General features: G+C 40.0%; 1 protein-coding gene across 3 annotated transcripts in view; it reads left to right on the top strand.

The window, feature by feature from the left end:
- Positions 1–9117: 9117 nt before the first annotated feature.
- Positions 9118–23746, top strand: part of LOC116267851 (uncharacterized) — a 57982-nt gene continuing 43353 nt past the window's right edge. For all 3 annotated transcript variants that reach the window (XM_031649780.2, XM_031649779.2, XM_050075336.1), the window contains exons 1-9: positions 9118–9478; positions 11270–11654; positions 14052–14168; positions 14284–14366; positions 19689–19835; positions 19964–20112; positions 20204–20334; positions 20444–20566; positions 20723–20796. In XM_031649780.2, the coding sequence (XP_031505640.1) occupies positions 9339–9478; positions 11270–11654; positions 14052–14168; positions 14284–14366; positions 19689–19835; positions 19964–20112; positions 20204–20334; positions 20444–20566; positions 20723–20796 (1349 nt within the window). In that variant the 5' untranslated portion in view covers positions 9118–9338. The remainder of the gene's footprint in view (positions 9479–11269; positions 11655–14051; positions 14169–14283; positions 14367–19688; positions 19836–19963; positions 20113–20203; positions 20335–20443; positions 20567–20722; positions 20797–23746) is intronic.

Raw genomic sequence — 23746 nt, 5'->3', positions numbered from 1 at the left:
AGTAAAAAAGGTGAAGTCGATGTAAAATAAAAGACATTCTTTTTCTTCTTGGGGTTCCCTAGTCATAATTGATCACTCTCTACAAATGCATATTGTTGGCATTCAAACTAACAAAACCAAACCAAACCAATTAATTAATAACAACTAACAAATTATGTTGAGAAACTTCGTGAAAATTTCAAAATTAGTAATGAGATGAATATACAAGGCATTGTTTCACAGAAGAGAGAGAAGAGAGAGAGAGAGGGTGGCGCTCCACTCTTGGGTTTTACAGTTGGCGAAAAGCTTTGTCAAGACGAAACACAGTCTCAATGAGTGGGCTGTAACTTGCCAATTGGACTACAAAAACACATAGTTTCGGTTAGGGACTGCTTCATGATAAGGTCGGTCTTGCACCCGATGAAATTTTGCTGTCGAAGGCCGAACCTACTCCCAAGATCTATTGAGGCAGGCGCACAAAGAACTAATAATAATAGGGTTATACAATTTTTCAGCCGGATGGATAGCAACCTCAGCTCAATAATAACCCTAGGTAGAGAGTACAAGAGAGGTTATCCCAACCCAAGTGTAACCTACTACAGAGAACTACAAGATGGGTCACTTAATACAACCGAGAACGATACATATCATGCTCAAGCTCACTCAGCCATACACATTCATTCATCCAAACCATGCCTATGCGTACAAGCCATGCCTAAAATCTTAGGTAGGTCTCAATCAGCCCGGATTGTGCCCAAAGCAAGAGTGCTTCGGAGGAATCCATGGTCGGCTGGATTTAGCTCGATGGCTGGTTGCAAACAACACCCTACCCGAGTACTATAGGGTGATGTAGATTCTTACCTCTCGGGGCCACGCCCGAGGTCTCCACAACGTTAAGGCCGCAGCTGTTACTGCCCTTTGATATTCAGCTACACTTCCAGGCCTTGCTTTAGTGACACATGTCTGTCGCTAGTTCTCCTTCCCACTACACCTTCTTTCGTTGCCAATGGCTCTCCCAATTACACCTTAACTCAAGACAAGTACAAGAAGTCACGACCCAAGCAAGTGAATAATACAAGATATGAGGGTATTAGATGCATTCACCAGAACATGAGTCGACCCCAAGTTGCAAGAGAGAGTTGGAGGAAGCAATCGCCTATATCGCTTGGCAGATGCGGTTCCTTTAAGGTATGTCCAGTGCTAGGCTAGGTGTGTTTGAGCCCTCGAGGTCCTTGCACGTAGGTGGGGCCATGCCCAGCAGGCTTGGTTGACCTCCTCGAGATAGAAGGTGGTTGACGTTGACTCGTCTAGGTGCACGATAGTGGGGACCCACAAGGTAGGTCAGGCTTAGGTAAGTCGCCTAAGGTCCACCTTCCTCGTTTTTGATAGGGCCCACTTAGATCCGTCCATGTTCAATGCACCAAATGCTAAAATCTCCTTCCACAATTGTCGCCCCAACTAGACCACTCTCCAAAAACGGTGCTAGGCTTTCTCTTCTTTTCCTCTGGTGTTAATCTCTTTCTTAAGGCCAAAATACCCTCGTATAATTCTGATATAATAATAAAGAAATTATTGTAATACAAAGGTAAAATGGAAATAATTCACCGGATCATTGTATGGACTAAAGTTGGTCAGAATAATGACTGGTGGCACCAAATGTAAGTCGGATTCCGTCAAAATCACCAGTGCAGATAGTCCTGATTTCACCACTTTTGTCTAACAAACGGAGTCCAATCCCTACAAAAATTGAGTATGTTGTAGAGGACGTTGAGACGATTTCAATGGTACCAACAACTCTTCCAAACTTCTGGCGGATGACAAGAAAACTGCCTCTGATCAGGCAGATCTATCGCTGGTTGTAGCAGAGTTGCAGCTGGCAACATCCGTTCTGTTCCGCTGCAAATTTGGCCTCCTAAATGACCTCTGATCACTATCAAATTTGGGTATGTTGTATATAATTTTCAGACAATTCCAACAGTATATGGAACTCCTCAAAACTTCTAGGAAATTGCCAGATATGGGTTGAAGAACAAAGAACTGCTGCTGGTCGCAGTAGAGTTGTGGCGGTGATAAGCAGTCTGTTCTGCCGCAAATTTGACCACCCAAACAATCTCCGATCATAACCAAATTCGGATATGTTGTAGGGGACACCAAGATGATTCCAAAGATATCCTATTTGCCTCCAAACTCCCAATGGATCGTAAGATATGGCCTTCTAATCAAAGACTTACGTTGCAGTTTCCTACAAAAAACCACGACTTTCTTCTTGCTCCGATCTTCTTCTCCTTTCTCCTCCTTAGGGTGTCCTTGATTTGTCACCAATGATTAGCCCAATATTAATCAATGATAAGTCGAGGAAGACTGTGTCAAACCCCACGACCAACCAGAAGTAGTCCTTCGGTGTTAAATCCTCACCGGATTGGCAAGTAAAGGCACTAGATCTTCCTCTAATCGTTTGTTTGATTCAACCTTCAATGTAGGTCGATACCGCTTGATCCAACCTATGTTAGACAAGATTTCTCTTGAATGCATAGGTAGATCTCACATTGATCTCGCAGATCGGATGGAAACCAGCAATTCTACAGAAAGTACCTAAGAGAATTGGTACCTATCTCATAGATTTGCTGCCGGTGGTCGATGTGCAAGGCTGGAAATCACCGCCAGAGCCACGGGCGCCGCTCCTCCTATGCACGTTCCCTACTCCTTAACCTCTAAACTCTCTCGTGGTCAGAGAGAATGCACCATCAGATGGGTTGTTCGTTGCTTGTTTGTTTGGTGACAGATTCTAGCTATCATCCCTCTGGTTGAACTCACAAAAGATTTCACACAATCAAGAGATGTCTGGTTGTAGTGCCTCAAGAGGCCATGCTCTAGGGGCCAAGAGAACTCCACGAGGGAGAAAGAGAGAGAATCTCTTGATTCAATATTCCAAAAGCATAATGAAGTGTCTCAGTTTTGAAGCCTTTGTAGACATAGGCTGAACTGATTCTACAAGTGTCTCGGTATGAGACTTACAAAAACCAAGTTGAAATAAAAGAAACAATACATAAGCAAATCAAAACTGATATTTAAGCAAAATGACTCAAAGCAATAACAAAAACTAACTTGGGCGCTAGGCCCAGACTTGGTCAGGTCAGGTTCGTCTGAGCTCTTCTTGATCCATGATGGTGCTGTTGAAGAACGATTGGGGTTGTGCCCACCTCGCCTAGGTTGACCCTAAGTTGTTGTAGGAGAGGGGCTAGGCGCAGCCATACTGGGTCCCATATGAAGTCTTCAATCACTTGCACGCGGAACCTTCTTTGTTATTGGATCCACTTGGTGAGTCTGGATCCACTTGTCTCCTTGTGTTCACCGATGGCGGGGCTTGGCTGCAATACGCCTTCTTCATCTTGCTGGACTAGGGCGCTAAGGTCGCCCTTGGTCAAGTTACTAGGCTTGGCCTTGGCTGCCTTGCCTCATTCATAGCTTGGCCGCATGTAGAAGATAGCCTCGCTTACTCTCGTAAGGCTTTTGATTGTTGCTTCCTCCCTTGAGGCGATATCCTCACTTAAATTCTTGGTGCTAGGGCCTATGGATGCCTCCTGGGTGTTGGCCTCACTTTGATTTTGGCCCTTGGTGCCCGCAAGACACTCCTATACCTTAGCCACACTAAGGATGTTGATACATATCGCAGCCGCTACGCCTTGCTGCCCGATAGCCTCACTTAGAGATTTCACACTATCGCCCACATCCTCGGCTACACTCGGCATGGTCCAAGTTAGGCACGTATCAACTCCACCCTCCTTACATCGAGCTTGACCCCAATGTCGCCCTTTACAATCTTCTGGGTAGATTGTGCTAACTCATTCCTCAATTCACCACTCCGACATTCAAGCTTCGGGTGAGGTCCATAGTCTCTTGGAAGTGACCCAAGGAAGGACTCATGGTGTCCTTGGAGATGTTCGGGCATTTTGTGGTCATCCCAAGATAGGATCGGGTATGGTTTACCACGATCAAATACCTGCATAGGCCAGCTGGTTCTATGTTTTCCTCCTTGAGGCTAGAGATATTGCGACCCTCCTTAGGTGACAATCTACTCTTCGTGGGGATGTCCTCATCTTCTTAGTGTTTCATCACCTTTTCTTGCTCAGTCATCTCATGCCACTCAAGTCTCATGTAAACTTGATTGTAGCCCTTCAAATTTTCAGTTCGTTTTGGTGGCATATCCTCAACAGCTTCCTTCTTGAAGGACGTAGGAAAAACCATGGCTTCTTCTTTGGCAAGGGAACAAGTCTTCGTTTTGGGCTTTTAGATCTTCACTTTCAAGACACGATATCCTTTTTTAATCTTCGCGGGTGGCTGAATTAGGCTGTTACTTTCCACAACTTGTTGGACCTTGTCAGTCTCTATGGCTCTTTGCTCCGGTTTGCCTTTCTTGGACGTTTGTATAATTGCAGGTTCTTTGGGAGCGTGATCTTTCTTTTCTAAGCTTTCAACTAGCTTAGAATTCTCCTGCCATGACTTCTTGTATTTGGATATGAGTTTCTCTAGATTTTCTTGGAGTTGTCGTATTTGACATGTCATGTCATCGGGGAACTGATTTCCTTGCACTTGCTCCTCTTTCGTGTTAGGCTCATTACGTACAGAGCAAGGTTCTTTCTTTCCTTGTCCCTTAATTGGGGATACCACTTCCAACTTATATTCTACATTTGAGTCCCCTATTTTGAGAACATCTCCCTCGTACATATGCATTGTGTATTGGGGTTTCACCACCTCTCCTGAAACACTTAATTTGCCACTTTGCGTCATATTCGTTACCCAATACTTTTGGTGCTCCTTATCAATCTCAAACTCACAACGCAACCCGTGAAAGCTAGGGTGCTTACACACTAGATCACATTTTGGATTACTCCCAACTGTAATAACCTCTACCCCTCCCGTAGATGCCTAGGACTAGGTCATTTTCTTCTTCTTGAGTGGGGGTCGTTTAGCCATATGTATCGTGATATCGCCTTGGACTTTGCACTTGCTTCTCATACCTTATATTCCCATGTGTATAACTTGATGAGGGATAGGAGGTTTGAGGATGGAACTTCGTCAGGTCAACCCAAGTGATGCCATAACTAAACTGGTACAACTTATCAGATTTCTTAACTAGAGATTGCTCTCTAGAGTCGTCGTCCTTTTCCCCATAGCACTTCCCACTAGATTGACCATAGGATTGACTCTCAGAATATTGATCATCCTCCTCATACTCATTGTCCTCGGATGAGTAGTAATCATAAGGTGAGTCGTCCTTTAGATCTTGATATTCTCAATCTGACATCCTTGTTCTCAAATTTCTGTTCTGGATTGGGGTTAAGGTCTAAAATGAATCTTTAATAGACTGAACTAGTGGGGACTGCTCCTCCTAGATCAGCCTTGGTTGCTTTTGGATGCAACCCTCCAAACTCTCACCAATGCACCCGGCGCCAACGTGAGTGTGCTGGTCTAATGACTTAGGGCAGCCCGAGCTTGGTCTTCTACAAGGGATGCGAAATGGGTTCGCCTGCTACCACGCCCACCTGGCACCTTGGTAGCTGTCTCTCACCCTCAGCAAGGTCCAAAAGTGAGACCTAAACTGCTGCGCCCACCTGGCACCTCGGCAGCACACCTCAGGTTCGATCACCCTAAGATTATGTCTTGTGCATAACCACAGTCCTTAGTGTAACAATAGATAGATGCTGATGTGCAACTGTACTAATCAGTGAAAATCGGACCTCAAACTTGATCAGCATGAAGATCTAATAGTTATCTAGCTCTCCACAAATTTCAAAGTCAATCTGATATGTCTAGCCCACTGAAACACCCCGATTTTCCTGGCAGACTGCACACAAGACAGATTCTGTCTGCCCAGCCTGTTTGACTGGTATAAGGTTAGAAATCCAAATTTTCTGGTAATTTCAACTTCAGTGCCCTATATGCCCTTGAAGCCACAATAATTATACACCTCTCCACCAATTTTTAGATGATTTTAAGGCCATTTACCCCTGGAACTTAGCCGTTTTCCACTGCTGGCTGGTAATAGTTGAAATCTGCACTTTGCTCTTTCAGCCACTAGAGTCCGATGTAGCTGATCCAACTGGTATGTCGACTGATGCAAATGATGCAGCTGTTGCACTTGATGAAATTTGAGCATGTCGGAACCCCCAAACAGCTCTGATACCAACTGATAGGTTGGTATCAGTAGGGTCTAACACCTCTACAGAATACAACGTAAATCTATCGGATAAAACTACTGGAAAATCTCTGCTATGGCTGGTACTTTCAGTTGAAATTGGAAGCGCCTAGATCTCCATCTGGACCTGATCCCAACTTATAAGGTCGGTCCTGCAGCGGATAAAATTGTCAGGGTCGGGCTTAGGCAAGTCGCCTAAGGTCCACCTTCCTCGTTTTGGGTAGGGCCTACTTAGATCCGTCCAGGTTCAGTACACCAAATGCTGAAATCTCCTTCCATAATTGTCGCCCTAGCTCGACGATTTTCCTTTCAAAAGATACGAAGTGAGTCACCTTCCTATCTTGGCCTAAGATCTTGATGGGATTAAGATCTTCCCAAAATAATCTCCTTCCAAAATTGCCGTGGGGTCCCCTTCAATTCCTTTCCAATGTTGATGCAAGAGGTCGTCCCTTTCCACGTTTGGCACAATGGATCCTTTCCAAATATGATGGCTGACATTGAGATTCCCTTCCAATTAGGTCGCACCAACCAAATCTCCACGTGGCTGCCTCTTGGTTCTCCTTCTAGTTGAATTCCTTCCAAAATGGATGCAAGATCCTCTCCAAATGGGCGAGAGAATCTCCTTCCTATTTTGGCGATGGTCAAGATCATGCCTTACTCGTGCACAAGGCCCTCCTCCACCACGTGTCTCAGCTCCTTCCTAAATTGTTGCGAGCTGGTCCAAGCAATTCTTCACGTCCCTGCCACTTGTCACACCTTCCTACTTGGTAGGAAATGAAATAGGAAAGATGGACTCTCCAAGAATGGTGCTAGGGTTTCTCTTCTTTTCCTCCGGTGTTAATCTCTTCCTTAAGGCCAAAATACCTTCGTATAATTCTGATATAATAATAATGAAATTATTGTAATCCAAGGGTAAAATGGAAATAATTCACGGGATCATTGTATGGATTGAAGTTGGTCGGAATAATGACCGGCGGCACCAAATGTAAGTCTGATTCCGTCAAGATCACCAGTGCAGATAGTCTTAATTTCACTGCTGGTTCAGCCACCAAACGAAGTCTGATCGCTACGAAAATCGAGTATGTTGTAGAGGATGTCGAGCAACGGTACCCAATAACTCTCCAAACTCCCAGCAGATCATCGGGAAACTGCCTCTGGTCAAAGCAGAGTCACGGCGGCGATAGGCAGTCCGTTTCACCACAGATTTAACCACCCAAACGATGTGATCACCACCAAATTCGAATATATTGTAGGGGACACCGAGACAATTCCAACGGTGCCCTACTCGCCTCCAAATTCCTAGTGGATCGTAAGATATGGCCTTCAGATCAAAGACTTATGCTGCGGTTTCCTACAGAAAACCGTGACTTTCTTCTTGCTCTGACCTTCTTCTCCTTTCTCCTCCTTAGGGTGTCCTTGATTCCTCGCCAATGATTAGCCCAATATTAATCAATGATAAGTCGAGGAAAACTATATCAAACCCCATGACCAACTAGAGGTAGTCCCCGGTGTTAGATCCTTGCTGGATTGGCAAGTAAATGCATCGGATCTTCCTCTAATCGCTTGTTTGGTTCAACATTCAATCTTGGTCGATACCTCTTGATCAAGCCTATGTTAAACAAGATTTCTCTTGAATGCATAGGTAGATCTCACGTTGATCTCATAGATCGGATGGAAACCAACAATTCTACAGCAAGTACCTAGGAGAATTGGTACTTATCTCATAGATTTGCCGCCGGTGGTCAATGTGCAAGGCTGGAAATCATCGCCAGAGCCATGGGCGCCACTCCTCCTATGCACGTTCTCTACTCCTTGGCCTCTAAACTCTCCCATGGTCGAAAAGAATGCACCGTCAGATGGGCTATTCGTTGCTTGTTCATCTGGTGACGAATTTTGGCTGTCGTCCCTCTGGTTGAACTCACAATAGATCTCACACAATCGAGAGATTTCTGCTTGTAGTGTCGCAAGAGGCCACACCCTAAGGGCCAAGAGAACTCCACGAGGGAGAAAGAGAAAGAAACTCTCGATTCAATATTCCAAAAACATAATGAAGTGTCTCAGTTTTCAAGCCTTTATAGCATAGGCCGAACTGGTTCTACAAGTGTCTCGGTATGAGACTTACAAAAACCGAGTTGAAATAAAAGAAACGATACATAAGCAAATCAAAACTCATACTTAAACAAAATTAATCAAAGCAATAACAAAAACTAACTTCGGCGCTAGGCCTGGACTTGCTCAGGTTTGCCTGAGCGCTTCTTGATCCATGATGGTGCTACTGAAGAAAGATTGGGGTTGCACCCACCTCGCCTAGGTTGACCCTAGGCTGTTGTAGGAGATAGGCTAGGCACAGCCTTCCTAGGTCCTATATGAAGTCTTTAATCACTTGTACGCGGAACCTTCTTTGTTCTTTGACCCACTTGGTGAGTTCGGATCCACTTGTCTCCTTGTGCTCACCCGTGGCTGGGCTTGACTGCAATACACCTTTTTCATCTTGTTGGACTAGGACGCTATGGTTGACCTTGGTCAAGTTACTAGGCTCGGCCTTGGCTGCCTTGCCTTGTTCATAGCTTGCCGCATGTAGAAGATAGCCTCGCTTACTCGTAAGGCTTTTCGTCGTTGCTTCCTCTCTTGAGGCGATAGCTTAACTTAAATTCTTGGTGCTACTAGGGCCTATGGATGCCTCCCAGTGTTAACCTCGCTTTGATTTTGGCCCTTGGCGCCCACAAGACACTCCTCCGCCCTACCCTCACTAAAGTTCTAGATGCCGTTACGCTTTGCTGCCGGATAACCTCACTTAGAGATTTGACCCACATCTCCTGCTACGCTCGGCATGGTCCAAGTTAGGCACGTATCACCTCACGATGATAACGTTATTTTGATTTGTGCGTCCGTTGTCGTCCCGTTAAGATCCGTGTTCTTCGTGTTTCCCTCCATTTCTCCATCCCAAGAACGGCTAGCGAAGAGACGAGGGAAGAGGGCGATTAAAACCCTAACATTAATCCTCAATCCGCTTCTTCAATCCAATGTTCAAACGTAGAAATCCGGATAACCTATCTGACTGGGGATTTCTTGTGATTGATATGAGGAGGAGGATAGGAAGAATTGCCTAAACCCTAAACCGGCAATCCTAACCGTGTTCCAGCATGGATCGTTGTCTACGTCAATGCTCGGCCTATTGAGTGCAGAAATGAGAAACTACAGTAGGGGAGAACTGCAGGATCGGTGGGTTCGTCTCGTTGAGGCGGAGACTACGACGACCGATCCGTCGGAGCAGGAAATAGTCCGCAGGCAGAAGGAAGAATGGTGATGACTATTTCTCCTTTTTTTTTTTGCTTTCTGTCGTTGAAGCGAAAAATTGTTCTCTTCCTACCGATTTGGTCATTGGTTTGATGATCGTGCTTTTGGTATTTGACGTTTGAATCTATTCGCGTTTACCATGCATGAATGGATCCCGTGAGTTTGACCGGAAATGACTTAGTAGCTTAGGCATGTGCATGTGACTTATGGAATGCTGCCGAATCCTGCACTTCAACTAATTAGTTTTGGTAGACAGTCAAAATCCTGACCGTAGTTTCATTTTCCATCATGAAATCGTAACCAGGGAAGTATGAGTGACGTTTTGTTGACATCTGATATCTGTCCCCTCTTCTTTTTCAATTGTGAATTTCGAATACGATGGTAGTTTGCATGACCACCAGAGAGGCATGGGGACATGGCATTCTTGCGCTTCCACTGAGCTCCTGGTTTAACAGACAGGACACAGCATGTGAGTAGATTAGAGGTCCCTGTTTAGATAAATGGGAAGTTGGTTGCCCACGTATTCACCTGCTTGCTATGTTAAAGTTAAATCATTAGGGAATGCAATCGATTGAAAGAGATGGACAGGGTTTTTTTTTTCCACCCTTGTCATGAGAATGGACGAGCACTGAACTAATGTTGCAAGTGGCCGTCAGGTACAGACAGGTACGCTGGAACAACATTTCATACAAAGATAGTGGTTTATGGTGACGTTGAAGGTTATCTGTGAATACGGTCTAACATCTTGTTTGGATGGAGCAAAATAGATGCAAAGAAAGGAAAAAATAAAAGTGGAGGTGTTTATATAGAGGGAAATGAAGGATGGCAATGAAAGCACTATGGAATGTTGTGTTTGGATAGAAAAGAATGGAAATGACAAGAAGGGAAGTGAAAAAAATCTTCAGTTTGTTTCCAATTCCCCAAAAAATGGAAGGGATTGGGAGGGAAAGGAAGGGTTATTCTTCAAGTGACAAACTTGCCCTCATAAACCTCTTCTCTCTCTCTCTCTCTTTCCTCTTATGGTGTCTGAGGAGGCTGCATTGTCAGGTCATTGGGGAATATTTTCAATGAAAGCTTCTTTAAAACTTATAAATAGGAACCAAATAGATTTTTCTCAGTTAAAACATATGTACAGGACCCTCATATATCAGACTTGATGTGAATCATTTACGCTGTTGATTCTAAAGAGATCATATAGTGGAGATTAATATACAAATATAGAAATCAAGTTGTTTCTTCCGTAATCCTAAGTGTCCCTCAAAGGAGACAAGGGGTTTCATTTAAGAAAACTCATTTGCTTCTCTCTTCTCTCTCTTTCCTGTCTTAGAAGTTAGAACTCAGAAGGGTATTTTGGACTCTTGAAAAAATAGGCTGGCTTCTGTGTTTGCAACTTAATCTCTACTGTCTGATCTCATTGGAACCGACAACCCAGATTATTCTCTTCAAAGTTTGGTAGCTACCTGTTTTCCCGGTATATACCTACACATCTATACACATACACACGCCCCCAGTGTACCCCCATACCCCCACTGATGAAATTTCCCATTTGCATACCTGCAGTATCATATCCATACCCATATTGTGCCAGTAGCTGGAATCCAGTTGTTCCAAACTTGAAAAGTGGACTGTTGATGTGTTGGGTAAGGGCAGGTAGGGGATATAAAGATTGGTGGAGTGCTTTCATACAAAGGATATCTATCACTTGTGCACAATCTATTTTTTGTGAAATGGCATATTGCAGGTGCTAATCTATTTTAGTTGTTAGTAACTGATTTTTAGGTTTTCGTACTTGTGCAGGTTTTCAGATTCTTTCAAGTTTCTTATTCAGTTGGCAGATGGAGTACATATTTGGTGTGGCTACTCAGCACTAATGGGGCCCCTTCTGGAAGCATTTCATGGTTACTATCAAGATGATCTTCCAGCATCACCTCTAAAACTTTTGTGGAAGAGAATCTCACAGGAACTAAGGGCATGCACTCATTGCATTTCTCAGCACCATGAGGCCAAGCAGGCGTATAGTGTTGAATTTGAGTCAGATACTGTTGGCCCTCTTCTTAATGTGTTGGAGACCCTTGATGAAGAAAGGGTGACAGAGCATCTTAAGGTTCTTAACAAAAAAAATATGGCAGGAAAACAGAGCTTGCCAGACTACAATGATGAAGTCATTAGTGTGTTGTTTGAAGTATGTTATCTTTTAGTTCAATCAGATATGCAATATCCAAGCTTTTTTGTTCTTGTGATTGCTTTTCGTAATTTTCATCTTTCCATTTACAAATGAACTGCTAGTATCTCTGGGTATTTCTACAGGTACACTGGTTGCAAGCAGACCAAAATATTTCTTTGGTCAACCGTTCTATCAAGGAAGGTGCATCACATGCACATACAAAATGGTGGCGCTTTACTTTGTGAACACGTGTATTTTAAAATCTATTTTCCAAATCTATTTCCAGTCTAAGCTGATAATGGGTTATAATTTCCCTTATCCCAGTTTTTTTTATCTATGCTTTCTCTTCTTAGCTTGGGCCCTTCTTTTCTTCTCATTAGTGGCTGGATTCCCTGGACTTCTAATTGCTGACTAGAGTTTTCTTTCACCTCCAAAGAAAGCACCATGTCCTATTGGCGACCCTTTGATTATATATATATATATTATATGAGAATCAGTTAAATGGGACTGGTTTCTCAGGTCTTCTCTGCTCTTTAGGATCCACTGATGGCTGATCTCAGGGTGGATAGATTTTATTGTGGAGTAAAAAACAGAATGAAGAGGAGAAAGAAAAAGTAGGTGGGAGTGTGAGAAAAGAATCACCTCCTCTCCCTGGATGTGTTTGACACAACATATGCTCACTTTTCACTTCTTCCTCCAGCTGTTGCAAGAGTCTCCGCCAGTTCAGCCGCATCCAGTAGACTCCCTGTTCTTCTCATGGCCTCATCCCTTCATCAGCTGTTGGATCAGGATACTAAACCCTAGGTCCCTCAACTTGGAATGGTTAGCAGAGCATAGGTGGCAAGCAGTTATATGAAAATGGTGCTTTAGCTGTAGATGCTGGGTCAGGGTTTGGTGAACCAACGGGGCGCACACACACACACACACACACACACCAATGTTGTAAAAGATGTAGCGTAATGTGTATTGGTCAGGCCGACCTATATGCCGTATCGTAATATATTGCAAAAGTAGCGTAGCGTATCATAAAATTAATTTTTTAATTTAAAAAATATTAAACAATCAGAAAAATAGAGAAAAAATCATTAAATTTTTTGAAAAAATCTGGAATTATAAAAAAAATAAAGAAAAATGTATTCACTATAAAAAAATCATCATACATAAGGAACATTCATGTATGTCAACAACTGATTCAAAAATAAGAAATCAGAGATTTAAAATAACATAATTAGCATCCATCACAATTTTTAACTTGAAATTTTTTACAGAATCTTAGGAATTAGAGTCTTAGACTCTTAGGACTTAGATTGCATCACGGTTCATAAGTTCAAAACATATAGTTATCATCTTTCATGATTCAACGATAATCCTCGTCATTTGCATCATCATCTTCATTTTCTTCATTAATCTCTTCCTCCCATGTCCTTTGGAGTCTTTAAAAACAAGAAGAGAGAGAGAGAGCGAGGAGTGTTTAAACTGTAAAACATAACACAGAAAGGGGCTGTCGGGCCCCTTTTTGTGTTTTTTCCCGTATCGTATGCTATGAGGGTGTATCGCCCACATCGTACGATACAGCGCCCGTATTATACGATACGGGCGATGCGCTTACGATACACGAGCGTATCGTGTGTAGTAAGCGTATCATATATAGTAAGCGTACTGTATGTATTTTATAAACCTATACGGTAACTATCATTCGATACGGTACGTATCATACGATACGAATAACATTGACACACACACACAGAATATATACATAAGGTTGACTATGGTTCCCTTCAATATGGGGTTTCACATACTAAATTGGGAAAATTGAGGAAAAAATTGTTTTACATAGTAAAACCAATGAAAAAAGCTACATTTTCTCTATATATTATAATCGGCCGTCATCGTTGCATTGACTGAGGAAAGGATACAACAAGGAAAGATGTAGTCATCGGGGATCAACATTGACACAAATGGATCAACTAAAAAATTTTTAACATTTTGGATTGGGTTGACCCATATACTATCCAAAATGTACTCAGTTGCCCTCGCATATCTGTGTCAAAAGAATGCTGTACTGACATGGGTATGTTAGGGCAACTCGAGCACCAGTATTACTTAGCTGATTACAAAAGGAAATGTCTGAGACTCTGAGTTAATGTACTTTCCTACCATATAAAGCAAATTTGTGGTTTTCAGTGATTTCTTCTTCATTCTTTGAGGTTAGGTGTCTGAAGTACTGCATAGCCCTTGAGTGGTGCTGTATCTATATAGTATATAATCATGAATGTGGTGATACTTCCATTAGTTTTGTGGGTCAAAAGGTGCCTTGCTCCATCACTTTGTCATTTGAGTTTTTCTTCCATGAAGGAATGTTTAATAGGTAGATAGGCTATTATGGACCTCATCCAATTTCTTGATTGCTGACAGGTTCTGATGTTCCCACAATTGCTTGATGATCAGTCATTGGTTAACGAATTCATACCATTTATAGAAGCAGTTGATGATTCCCAAGAACTAACTTTGGCTGGGCATCAGCAATACCCTGTAATTCCTTAATTCATTCAAGACTTTCTTGCCGTCTGTCTTATTTCCTGGGATTTCTATGTTTTCCTTTGTTTCCTTGTTATTACTTTCTTCACATGGATTTTTTCTTCTTTAGGGAGTGTATGCGCTTCTCTTTATGAAGAGTGAGAAGGTTCGGTCAATTGGTCTACGTCTTGCTGGAGGAATGGGGAAGCTGAGGTCTCTCTCTCTCTACACACACAACACAACAATTTGATATCAAACTTGCTTTGTTTTTAAGTTGTCTAGCAAGAGAAATGCCTTATTGAAGTTTGCATATATATTATTTTTGTTTTCTGTTTCATTCTCTTATAGCCATTGCTATAGAATGCACTTTGCAAGTTGAGTCTAAATAAGATAGTAAAGTAATATAGCAGACCATATCATTTCTTAAAGAATTAAAAAAAAATAGAAAAACAAAAATTTAGAAAAGTTAGTGAAAATTAAAAGAACCAGAATGCAAAAAAGTCTATAAAAGACATATAGTAGTTACAGGGTATATGCTCTAAAGCATTGTCTTATAAAACCTGTCTTTTTCGAAAAAGACCAAATAAAAACGTTAAACCAGTGTACAGATATGGCGATATTTTTGGAAATATTGCGATATTAACGTCAAAAATAAGAAAAACAAAAAAGGGAAAAAATTGCGATATTCTGAAAATAAACAGGAAAAATCTTTATCGTGTTATTATTGCATTTTTTTCCTTATTTTTCTTGATTTTTTCAATTTTCTATTTTTTTAGCATTGATGCTATCATGGATTCAAATATAAACTTAAACTGAATTATTTTCATCATTTTTATTATCATTAAAGCATTTCTTTTATCACTGTTAGTGTTATAAGTTTTATTTATGTTTTCCCATTAGTTTCTTATTATTTCATTTCTACCTTTTTTTTTTGAGTTTCTCCCATGTCTTTCCCAAAAAAGCAACTTTGCCGTTAAAACCCCGAGAAAAATCTTGCCGCTAAAAACCCGAGAACGATATTTGATGCTGTGTTAAACACAATGAAAACGAAAAAACAGGTCATTTTCCTGTTTTTTGAGAAAAAAACTCCAAAAAGATTGTTTCACATTTTTTTGCATTTTTGTCACGTTTTTTCTCATATTTTTAGGTTCTTTTTGCTTTAAAGTTTAAAACTTAAGTTAAATTATTTATCTTCATTTCTATCATTTCTAAAACACCATTTTTTGTCAAGTTATTTTTCTTGTTTGTTTTCATTTATTTTACTTTTTCCTAATTTTTAGGATTTTTCTTTTCTAAAAAAATTGCAGAATTCTTGCCAAGGTTTTTCAGGTTTAACGAAAAATACCCGAGAAAATCCTCGCCGTTTAGAACCTGTTAATAATATTTGTGACAGTGCTATGAAGAACATTTCTGGCATTTGATGAACTTCGAACTTGGCAAAAGGCAACCAAGAATTTCATCCACCAAGTTATGAGCTACGTACAACATTAAATATTTTTGTCACATCAAAGTGCACAGTCACCAAGGCAAAAACATATATGTGAAAAAAGTTGCATATAAATGAAATGACACTGATCTGATTCACAGTAAATGCACTTTATAACAGAAATTACAAACTGAACTCTGAACTTACAAATGCTTGACGTAAAATTCACGGTCCGCTTTTCATGATACAAATTTATACCTAGAGAACATGATCTTCTTGGTATGATTGTTGCTTTTATCATTTTCCATATCACTCACCACTTCTCTTCCATCATCAACCTCAATTTGTGTATTTTGTGGGGTTGGTGCTTATGCTATTAGTTTTACTGTTGCCTGTACATTTGGAGGCTGGCATCACAGATGGGTTATGCAAGCATGTTCTCTGTAACATGAAAAATGATATGATCGTAAGAATATCCTCCAATAGCCTAACCAAATGTGTTTCTTCAATCCTCGTAAACCCGCTATAATCAGGCTATTACAAGTCACGTTGTTATATGCTACCAGTTCTTTTTTGGTCTACAATTTCATATAGTTGATCTCACAAGTCTCCTGTTGTCATGACTGTAATTAACTATGTCACTAACCAAAGTTCAAACAGTACACAATGATATAACAAAATGAAAATAATCAAATTATTCATCGTCATGATTCATAATTGCATATAGAATTAAAATGTTATATTACAGTAGCATCATTTTTCCTATACAATATATGTTCTTTTTTTTTTTTTTACTTTGATCATGGCCATTCTTTTGCTTATATGATGATGAACCATCTCCATCTTCTGAGGCAGGGTTTTCCTTTGCTAATGCTTGTCCAAGTATTGTAACATGAATTCGTTGCTTTCTGTGATATCTATCTTCTGAAACAAGGATGACCTCTGGTAATGCTTGTCCAAGTAAAGTAACATAAATTCTTTTCTTTCTATTGTATCTTGAATTGTCTTTCAAGGAGGTCAATATGAATAGTTGATGGGATATGACTTCTGATTCATGTAAGTTATTTGTTTAGAACATAATGCGATGAGCTTCAACAGGATATTTAAACCTGCACAATTCACTATCTGTTGTATCATGTATGACTATATATATGCATTTCACTGCTCCATTTTGGCTGGTGTCTAAGTCAACTAAATAATGATATTACCAAGTTGGGTTAATATGGCAAGGACTTTGTCCCTGCTGTTCTTTATTATCTGAATGCAGAAAAGGAATGGCTAGACTTTAATCACTTTTGCAACATGCATATGTGTCTCTCTTTCTCTCTGTGTGTGTATGTATATATATATATATGTATATATATTATTTACAGGGTATTGGTATGTTGAAACTGTCACTTTATCTATTGGCCATATCCTTGCAACAGTCCCATAGACATCCAGATCATTGGTTATAGTTATAAGGCAGAAGCCTTAACAGGCTGAAAGAACATCAATTTACGTTGGGTATGAGTAATTTCACTAATATTGTATGTACTGCTTACAAAAAAGGTGTTTTACAATATTTATCTTGTGTTCTTAACTAAAGTTAAGACCTATATGATCCAATGCTATAGTTATTGCTAAGGTACAATGATGTATTTGTGTCTTGCAATCAAATGGTACATTGTAAGTGTTCTCGTGAGAGAAAGAGAGAAGAAAGACACGTAAAAATCTATTGATCTCTTACCCTAACCCTTACTTAAGGGAGAATTAGGGTAAACAATAAAATTACAATGTAAACCAGGAAAATATTTAAAAATATTAAAGAGCTGTCAGGTTCTTTAATATTCAAAAACCTTCCTCATCATCAACACTCCTTCTCAAGCTGGAGCATAGATATCTACCATGCTCAGCTTGTTACAACACTTTGAAAACTCACTAATTGCAAGAGCTTTAGTAAAGATATCAGCAGTTTGTTTTCCAGAGACCACGTGAGTTGTAGAGATCACTCCTCCTTGAACTAAATCACGAATGTAATGATAGTCTATTTCAATGTGTTTAGTTCTTTCGTGGAAGACCGGGTTGTTTGCAGTATAGGTGGCTGCCCTGTTATCACAAAACATAGTCATAGGTAGTTGAACTGAAATTTCTAGGCTTTCAAGCATGGATTTAACCCATGTCAATTCTGCTGCCGTTTGGGCCATGACCTTATATTCTGACTCAGCACTAGACCGTGAGACCACATTCTGTTTCTTGCTCCTCCATGATATAAGATTCCCTTCTACAAAAACACAAAACCGAGTGGTAGATTTTCTATCTTCAATAGATCCTGCGTAGTCTGCATCACTATAGGCTCGGACATCTAAGGTCTTCCCTTTCTTGAATAGTAGTTCTTTGCCAGGAGAAGATTTTAAGTATTTGAGTATCATCAATGCAGCTTCCCAATGGACCTTCCGTGGTTTCTCCATAAACTGACTCAACTTTCCCACAACAAAACTAATATCCGGTCTTGTAACTGTCACATAAAGGAGCTTTCCAATCAAAGATCTGTACGTCTTAGAATCTACAGGCTCTGACTGCTCATCATGTAAATGCAATCGTGGATGCATGAGAATGGTGGCAGGTTTTTGCTCCCAACATTCCTGTTTCTTGCAATAAGTCTAAAACATACTTTCTTTGAGAGAGAATGATTCCTTCCTTACCACGAGCCACTTCTATCCCAAGAAAATATCTCAAGTGTCCAAGGTCTTTTGTGACAAAGTGCTTTTGAAGAAATTCTTTGGTCTCAGATATACCTTGTTTATAGTTGCCGGTCAATATAATATCATCAACATATATTGCCAAGATAACCATACCTAGCGCTCCCTTCTTAACAAACACTGAATGGTCAAGGGGTGACCTTTGGAATCCACTCTGTGAGACAATATCAGATAGTTTGTGAAACCACGCTCGGAGACTTTGTTTCAGTCCATATATAGCCTTCCGCAATTTGTACACCTTCCCACACTCCTGCTGAACCTCAAAACCAGGTGGTTATTGCATATAGACTGTCTCCTCAAGATCGCTATACAAGAATGCATTTTTAAAATCCAATTGATGCATCTGCTAGTCATAGTGAACTGCAAGAGAAATCAATAGACGAATGGTACCTAATCGGGCAACTGGTGAGAAGGTGTCAAAGAAATCAATGCCATAGGTCTGAGTAAATCCTTTTGCAACCAGTCGAGCTTTATAGCGTTCAAGGGTCCCATCTGCATGGTATTTGACAATAAATACCCATTTGGAGCCAACAATATCACAACTTGAAGGTGGAGCAACCAGGTCCCACATGTGACGTTCTTGTAAAGTATGTTATCGTGAGAGAAAGAGAGAGAAGAAAGACACGTAAAAATCTATTGATCTCTTACCCTAACCCTTAATGGAGAATTAGGGTAAACAATAAAATTACAATGTAAACCAGGAAAATATTTAAAAATATTAAAGAGCTGTCAGGTTCTTTAATCTTCAAAAACCTTCCTCATCATCGACAGGAAGTACCTTGAAAGTTGAAATTGCCTATCATGCATACTTAAGTTATTTCAAATATTTTATTGTTTGGGGCAAATGAAGCCTCTTAGGGACGAGTGCTTCACATTGTCCACAACTCTTCAGGGCATCTTGGGAGATCCATATAAATTTAACAGAAAATAATGCAATCACATGTGTGAAGAGGAGAGCCTGCGAGGATATTCCATAATGGGAGCCTGTGTTTCTTTAAGGTGGAAATTTTTATTAAAAATGATGACCATGCATTCATCATTTTGATATTGTGAAATAAGAAGGTTGAAATTTATATTGTTTGTTATTGTTTTAAATGCTATGGAATGCTTAGCTTCATTATATTGTTATTGACTTATTGTATGGGAAAAGATTCCTCTTGTTTGTCTTTGCAGTTTCCATTTGTCTCTGTATACTTGTTCAGTTCTAAATTTTCATGATTTTGTGCTGGGCAGTATAGTTGATAGATCTGAGTCTTGCAGAACACCTCTCTTTTATTTACTTCTCTTTGTCTCTTGTTTCATTTTTTCATGATTTTATGGCTTGTGAATACTGACCCAAACAACTTTTGTTGGTCTGCTGTACTCCAGAAAAGCAGCAGATATTGAGCCATTGCAGCCCTTGTTGAAGAAGTGTATATCCATGTTAGAATTTGAAATTTCACGGTCAACTTTGAACACCTCACGACCAAGGATGCAACTTGAACGTATAACAGTATGGCTTGGGATCAAAGCTCTGTAAGCCAATAATTAAAACAATTCAATGACATCTAGATGAGGATTTTTGCATCAATTATCTTTCTTTGCCTGATGCTAGCATCCTCCATTTTTGTTGCATCTTTTTGACATGGCACAATCCTCTAAAGGCTTGTCTTCTTAGAGCCACAAGCATTTGAAGAAGGTATACTGGAGCGATATCCCATTTTTCTCAGCATCGTACTTAATCACATTAGTGATGATACAGTGGAATTCAGTCATGCAGTCACCTGTTTGCGTTTGCTCTTTGAAATGCTTGGTAAGCTATTGTTTTTGTTTTTTCTTTTAATGTTGAATTTAAATCAGTCATTCCTTTTGTTGGTGATTTTTGGGGATATTTGGATCGTTAGGATGTAAAGCTTGGTTAAAAACCACATTTTCTCCAAGTGTGATGCGCAACACATTCTTGGGTCAATGTTTTCATACCCGAAATGAGAAAAGCCATAAAGAAATATTTGACCTTTTCATGCCATTTTTAAAGGTCAGTTGTTTCATTTGATACTTTGTTCTTATTTTTTTCTTGTTCCCCTTTGAGGCTTTGGAATTTCATTTTTGATTGGATGATTTTTGTGATTTTTGTGCGTGCATAGTCTTTGGAGCCTTTGCAAGATGGTGAACATGAAAAGCAGCGAAGGCACCTTCTCTACTTCCTCCTTCACCAAGTTCCTCGTAGTAGTAACTTTAGTCTTTTAATGCAGAAGAAGGCTTGCAAGGTTTGTTTATATCTTGAAAATGAGCCAAAAGTGTTTGGCTTCTAATTCTTTGGATGTCTCTGTTCTCATGTGATTTAAGTCTTTTATCCTTTCTCTGCATTTATTTACTCTTTCTGATGCCTACTGCTTCTGGTTATTGCAAGATTTAATTTTCAGATAGCCCTTCTTATCGTAGATCGTGGTTATAAGATGAAACCCCCATGCCCACCTTTAGAGTGTTCACACATGTGGTAAGCCACTGTCTACTAGGCCTTTACACTTGTAACTTTTGAATCACTTCGTATAGTGTTCTAACTAGTTCTTGTTCCATTCTAGATTTGGATGCGTACCATCTTTCTGCTTTGATTATCTTATTCAGTGTTTAACCTTAATATAAGAATATATGATTGGTCATTGTTGGCAATATAAGAACTCATCAACTGGTCAACGGTAGCACCAGTTTGCTGGGGCAAGTTAAGGTTTTTTGGTTTATATATTAAAAAAATGATGCATGTCATGTTTAACTTAAAAAATCTCGAGTATTAACATATAAATATTTTATTACATACATTAAGCGATACATAGAATAAAACGTATACTTTGTACCTATGTCACATGGGTGCGGGTGCGGTATGAGGCAAGTTAAAAAAAATTTGGATGCGGGTGCGGTCCGTGCGGAGAGAGCATATATATATATATATATGATCTGTAATATAAATAATTTTATTTGTCTATATTTTAATTTTTTTTTTATCAAGGTTGCCCTAATCTCATACAAAATTCAAAGTTTTATTAAATAAAATAGGCCAGTAGCACCCGATTCGATTTGACCGAGTCGGGTGCCGTGTCGGGCTGCACCAGCACCCGAGTCGATGCGGGTGCAGCACCATATTTGGTGCACATGTGTAATTTAGCTTTGTACATTACACATAATATTAATACATGGATATAAACTAAAATTGATAAAATGGAAAATAATTTAGAATTACTAAATCAGTAAGCCTCTTGACTGGACTTAGACAGTGGATATGATTGACTCAGCAGAGTCATGGTTGGTTCAGTAGTCAAAATGTTGACTCAGCCAAGGTTGGTCATAACCATGGAGATTCTCATGTTTCACTTGGTTTGGAGTCTGGACCTATGTAAACTCACACTATTAACTAATGGCTCTTTGCAAACATGCGTTCCAGTTCAGGTTAGATGCAAGCCTATGTTCTATAGATACTTCTAAAAACATGAAGGTCCGATGCTGACACTATGGGTCAACACACCTGAGACCTCTGTCACACGGGTACTCCTCCTGAGGAGGAGTATCCGCACGGTATGGGTACGACACAGGTATGGCCCTGGGTACGGCAGGGTACTACTTGACGCACCCAAGGTCATTTTGACCTTTTTTAGACTCGGCCAAAGTTGACTGAGTCCAAATTTGTCCGATTTTAATGTTAACGAATTTTACATTTTAACTTTTTAAACCATTTTAACGTTAAAATTTTCGAAACCCTCATTTTAATGTCCCACTTCCTTCTTTTTTCTTCATTCTTGCTTCGTAGTGTTGGGATTCGTTTTTTGCTTCGCTAGCTCCTTTATCTTGTTATGTAAAAGTTAATGTTGTTCTTTTGTTTGTGATTATGCTTCTGTACACGCATGATTTTCTTTGGCCTCAGTTGAGCAGTAAATTTGCGATTGAGGAGAATGAGAATCAAGAATGATAAATTTTGGATTATGATTTATGAATATGTTATTCTGTTTGTAATTTTTTGATATATATATGTGCGAATATGTTATTCTGTTTGAATTTTTTTGACATACATATATGTATATGTGCATGTGTGTGTACGGCCGTATCCCCGCACCCAAGTTTTTTAAAAATGGTCCGTACCCGTACCCGCACCCCCCGTACCTGCACCCGTACCTGTACCTATGTGACATAGCCTGAGACACTTCATTTTTTTAAAATATGAAGTGCCCTGAAAAAAGTCACACGTGTCTCTTTTTCCCTTCTTTTCTTTTCTCTCTCCTCCCTTCTCTCTCCCCTTTTTCTTTTCTTCCCAGTTCCCTCTTGTTTTTCCACTCTCTCTCTCTCTCTCTCTTTGCACCTCTAGTCAGTCCTTCAAAAGGGATGATATGGGACCATTGTCCTTTAAAAGGGTGACAGGCTGCTCCTATTGTCCTTTGAAAGGAATGCCTCGGGGGTCATCTTCTAAAACTGATTTTTAATATTTTTATTTAATTGAAAGCAGACTAAAAATATTTACAAATGTAGACAAATAAAGCTATTAAACAGTTAATTAATTAATTATATAACAGATTTTAATTGAGCATTTTGTCATTTTTTGCTTGTAAAATTTGTTATTTCTGTTCTCTCTCTCTCTCTCTCTCTCTTTCTATATATATATATATATATATATATATATATATATAGCCGTGTCAGACACTTGTGTCCAACATTGATACCTGTGTCCATGTCCATGCAACATAGGATCTAGTCTTCTGTATGGCTTAAATCCTTAAACGGATATAAAACAAGTGTTTTTAATTCTTCTTACACGTGCATCAGTGGTGCATGTGGTAGCAAAAAAATTCTTGAATCACCACAAGAATCAAGTCTAAAATTGGCTACTTACAAATAACCTCAAAATGATATCAATGAGAAAAATATGTACAAAGGCACAATTTGAAAACATTCTCACAATAACCTCAAGTGCTCTAAGGCACAAACCATAAAATATGAATCTACTGTAGATTGAAAATGCAAACTGAAAAAGGGGGCCGGATTTAAGCACAAAAAGCGTCGGTTCGCTTTTACAACATGGGAGGCAGAGGAGTGGAGAAGAAAAGGAAGGGGGGTGAGGAAGAGAGATGAACTCAAGCACTTAGAAGAAAGTACTCGGAGGTGGATGGGTGAGAGGGGATGATCGGATGCTGAGTACAGACACTGGGGTGGTGTTTATATAGGCACGGGACATCAAAACAAATTACAATATGGAAAAGGAATAAGATTCCTTCCCGAACAAGCTAAACACAAGCAAACAAAAGTAGTTACAATCGAAGGAACTCGAAGGTGGACAACTGTCGTGTGTTGGATGAGGTGGCAGTCGATCGTGTCCAAAAAGAAAAAAGAAAAAAGTGCTACAGTACGCTATAGTGTCCGTCGCAGTGCTACAGTATGCTACAGTGTCCGCCGCAGTGCTACAATCG

This window comes from Nymphaea colorata, unplaced genomic scaffold (assembly GCF_008831285.2).
Source record: "Nymphaea colorata isolate Beijing-Zhang1983 unplaced genomic scaffold, ASM883128v2 scaffold0001, whole genome shotgun sequence".
Classification (NCBI taxonomy): domain Eukaryota; kingdom Viridiplantae; phylum Streptophyta; class Magnoliopsida; order Nymphaeales; family Nymphaeaceae; genus Nymphaea; species Nymphaea colorata.
This window is presented reverse-complemented; position numbering and strand designations above follow the sequence as displayed.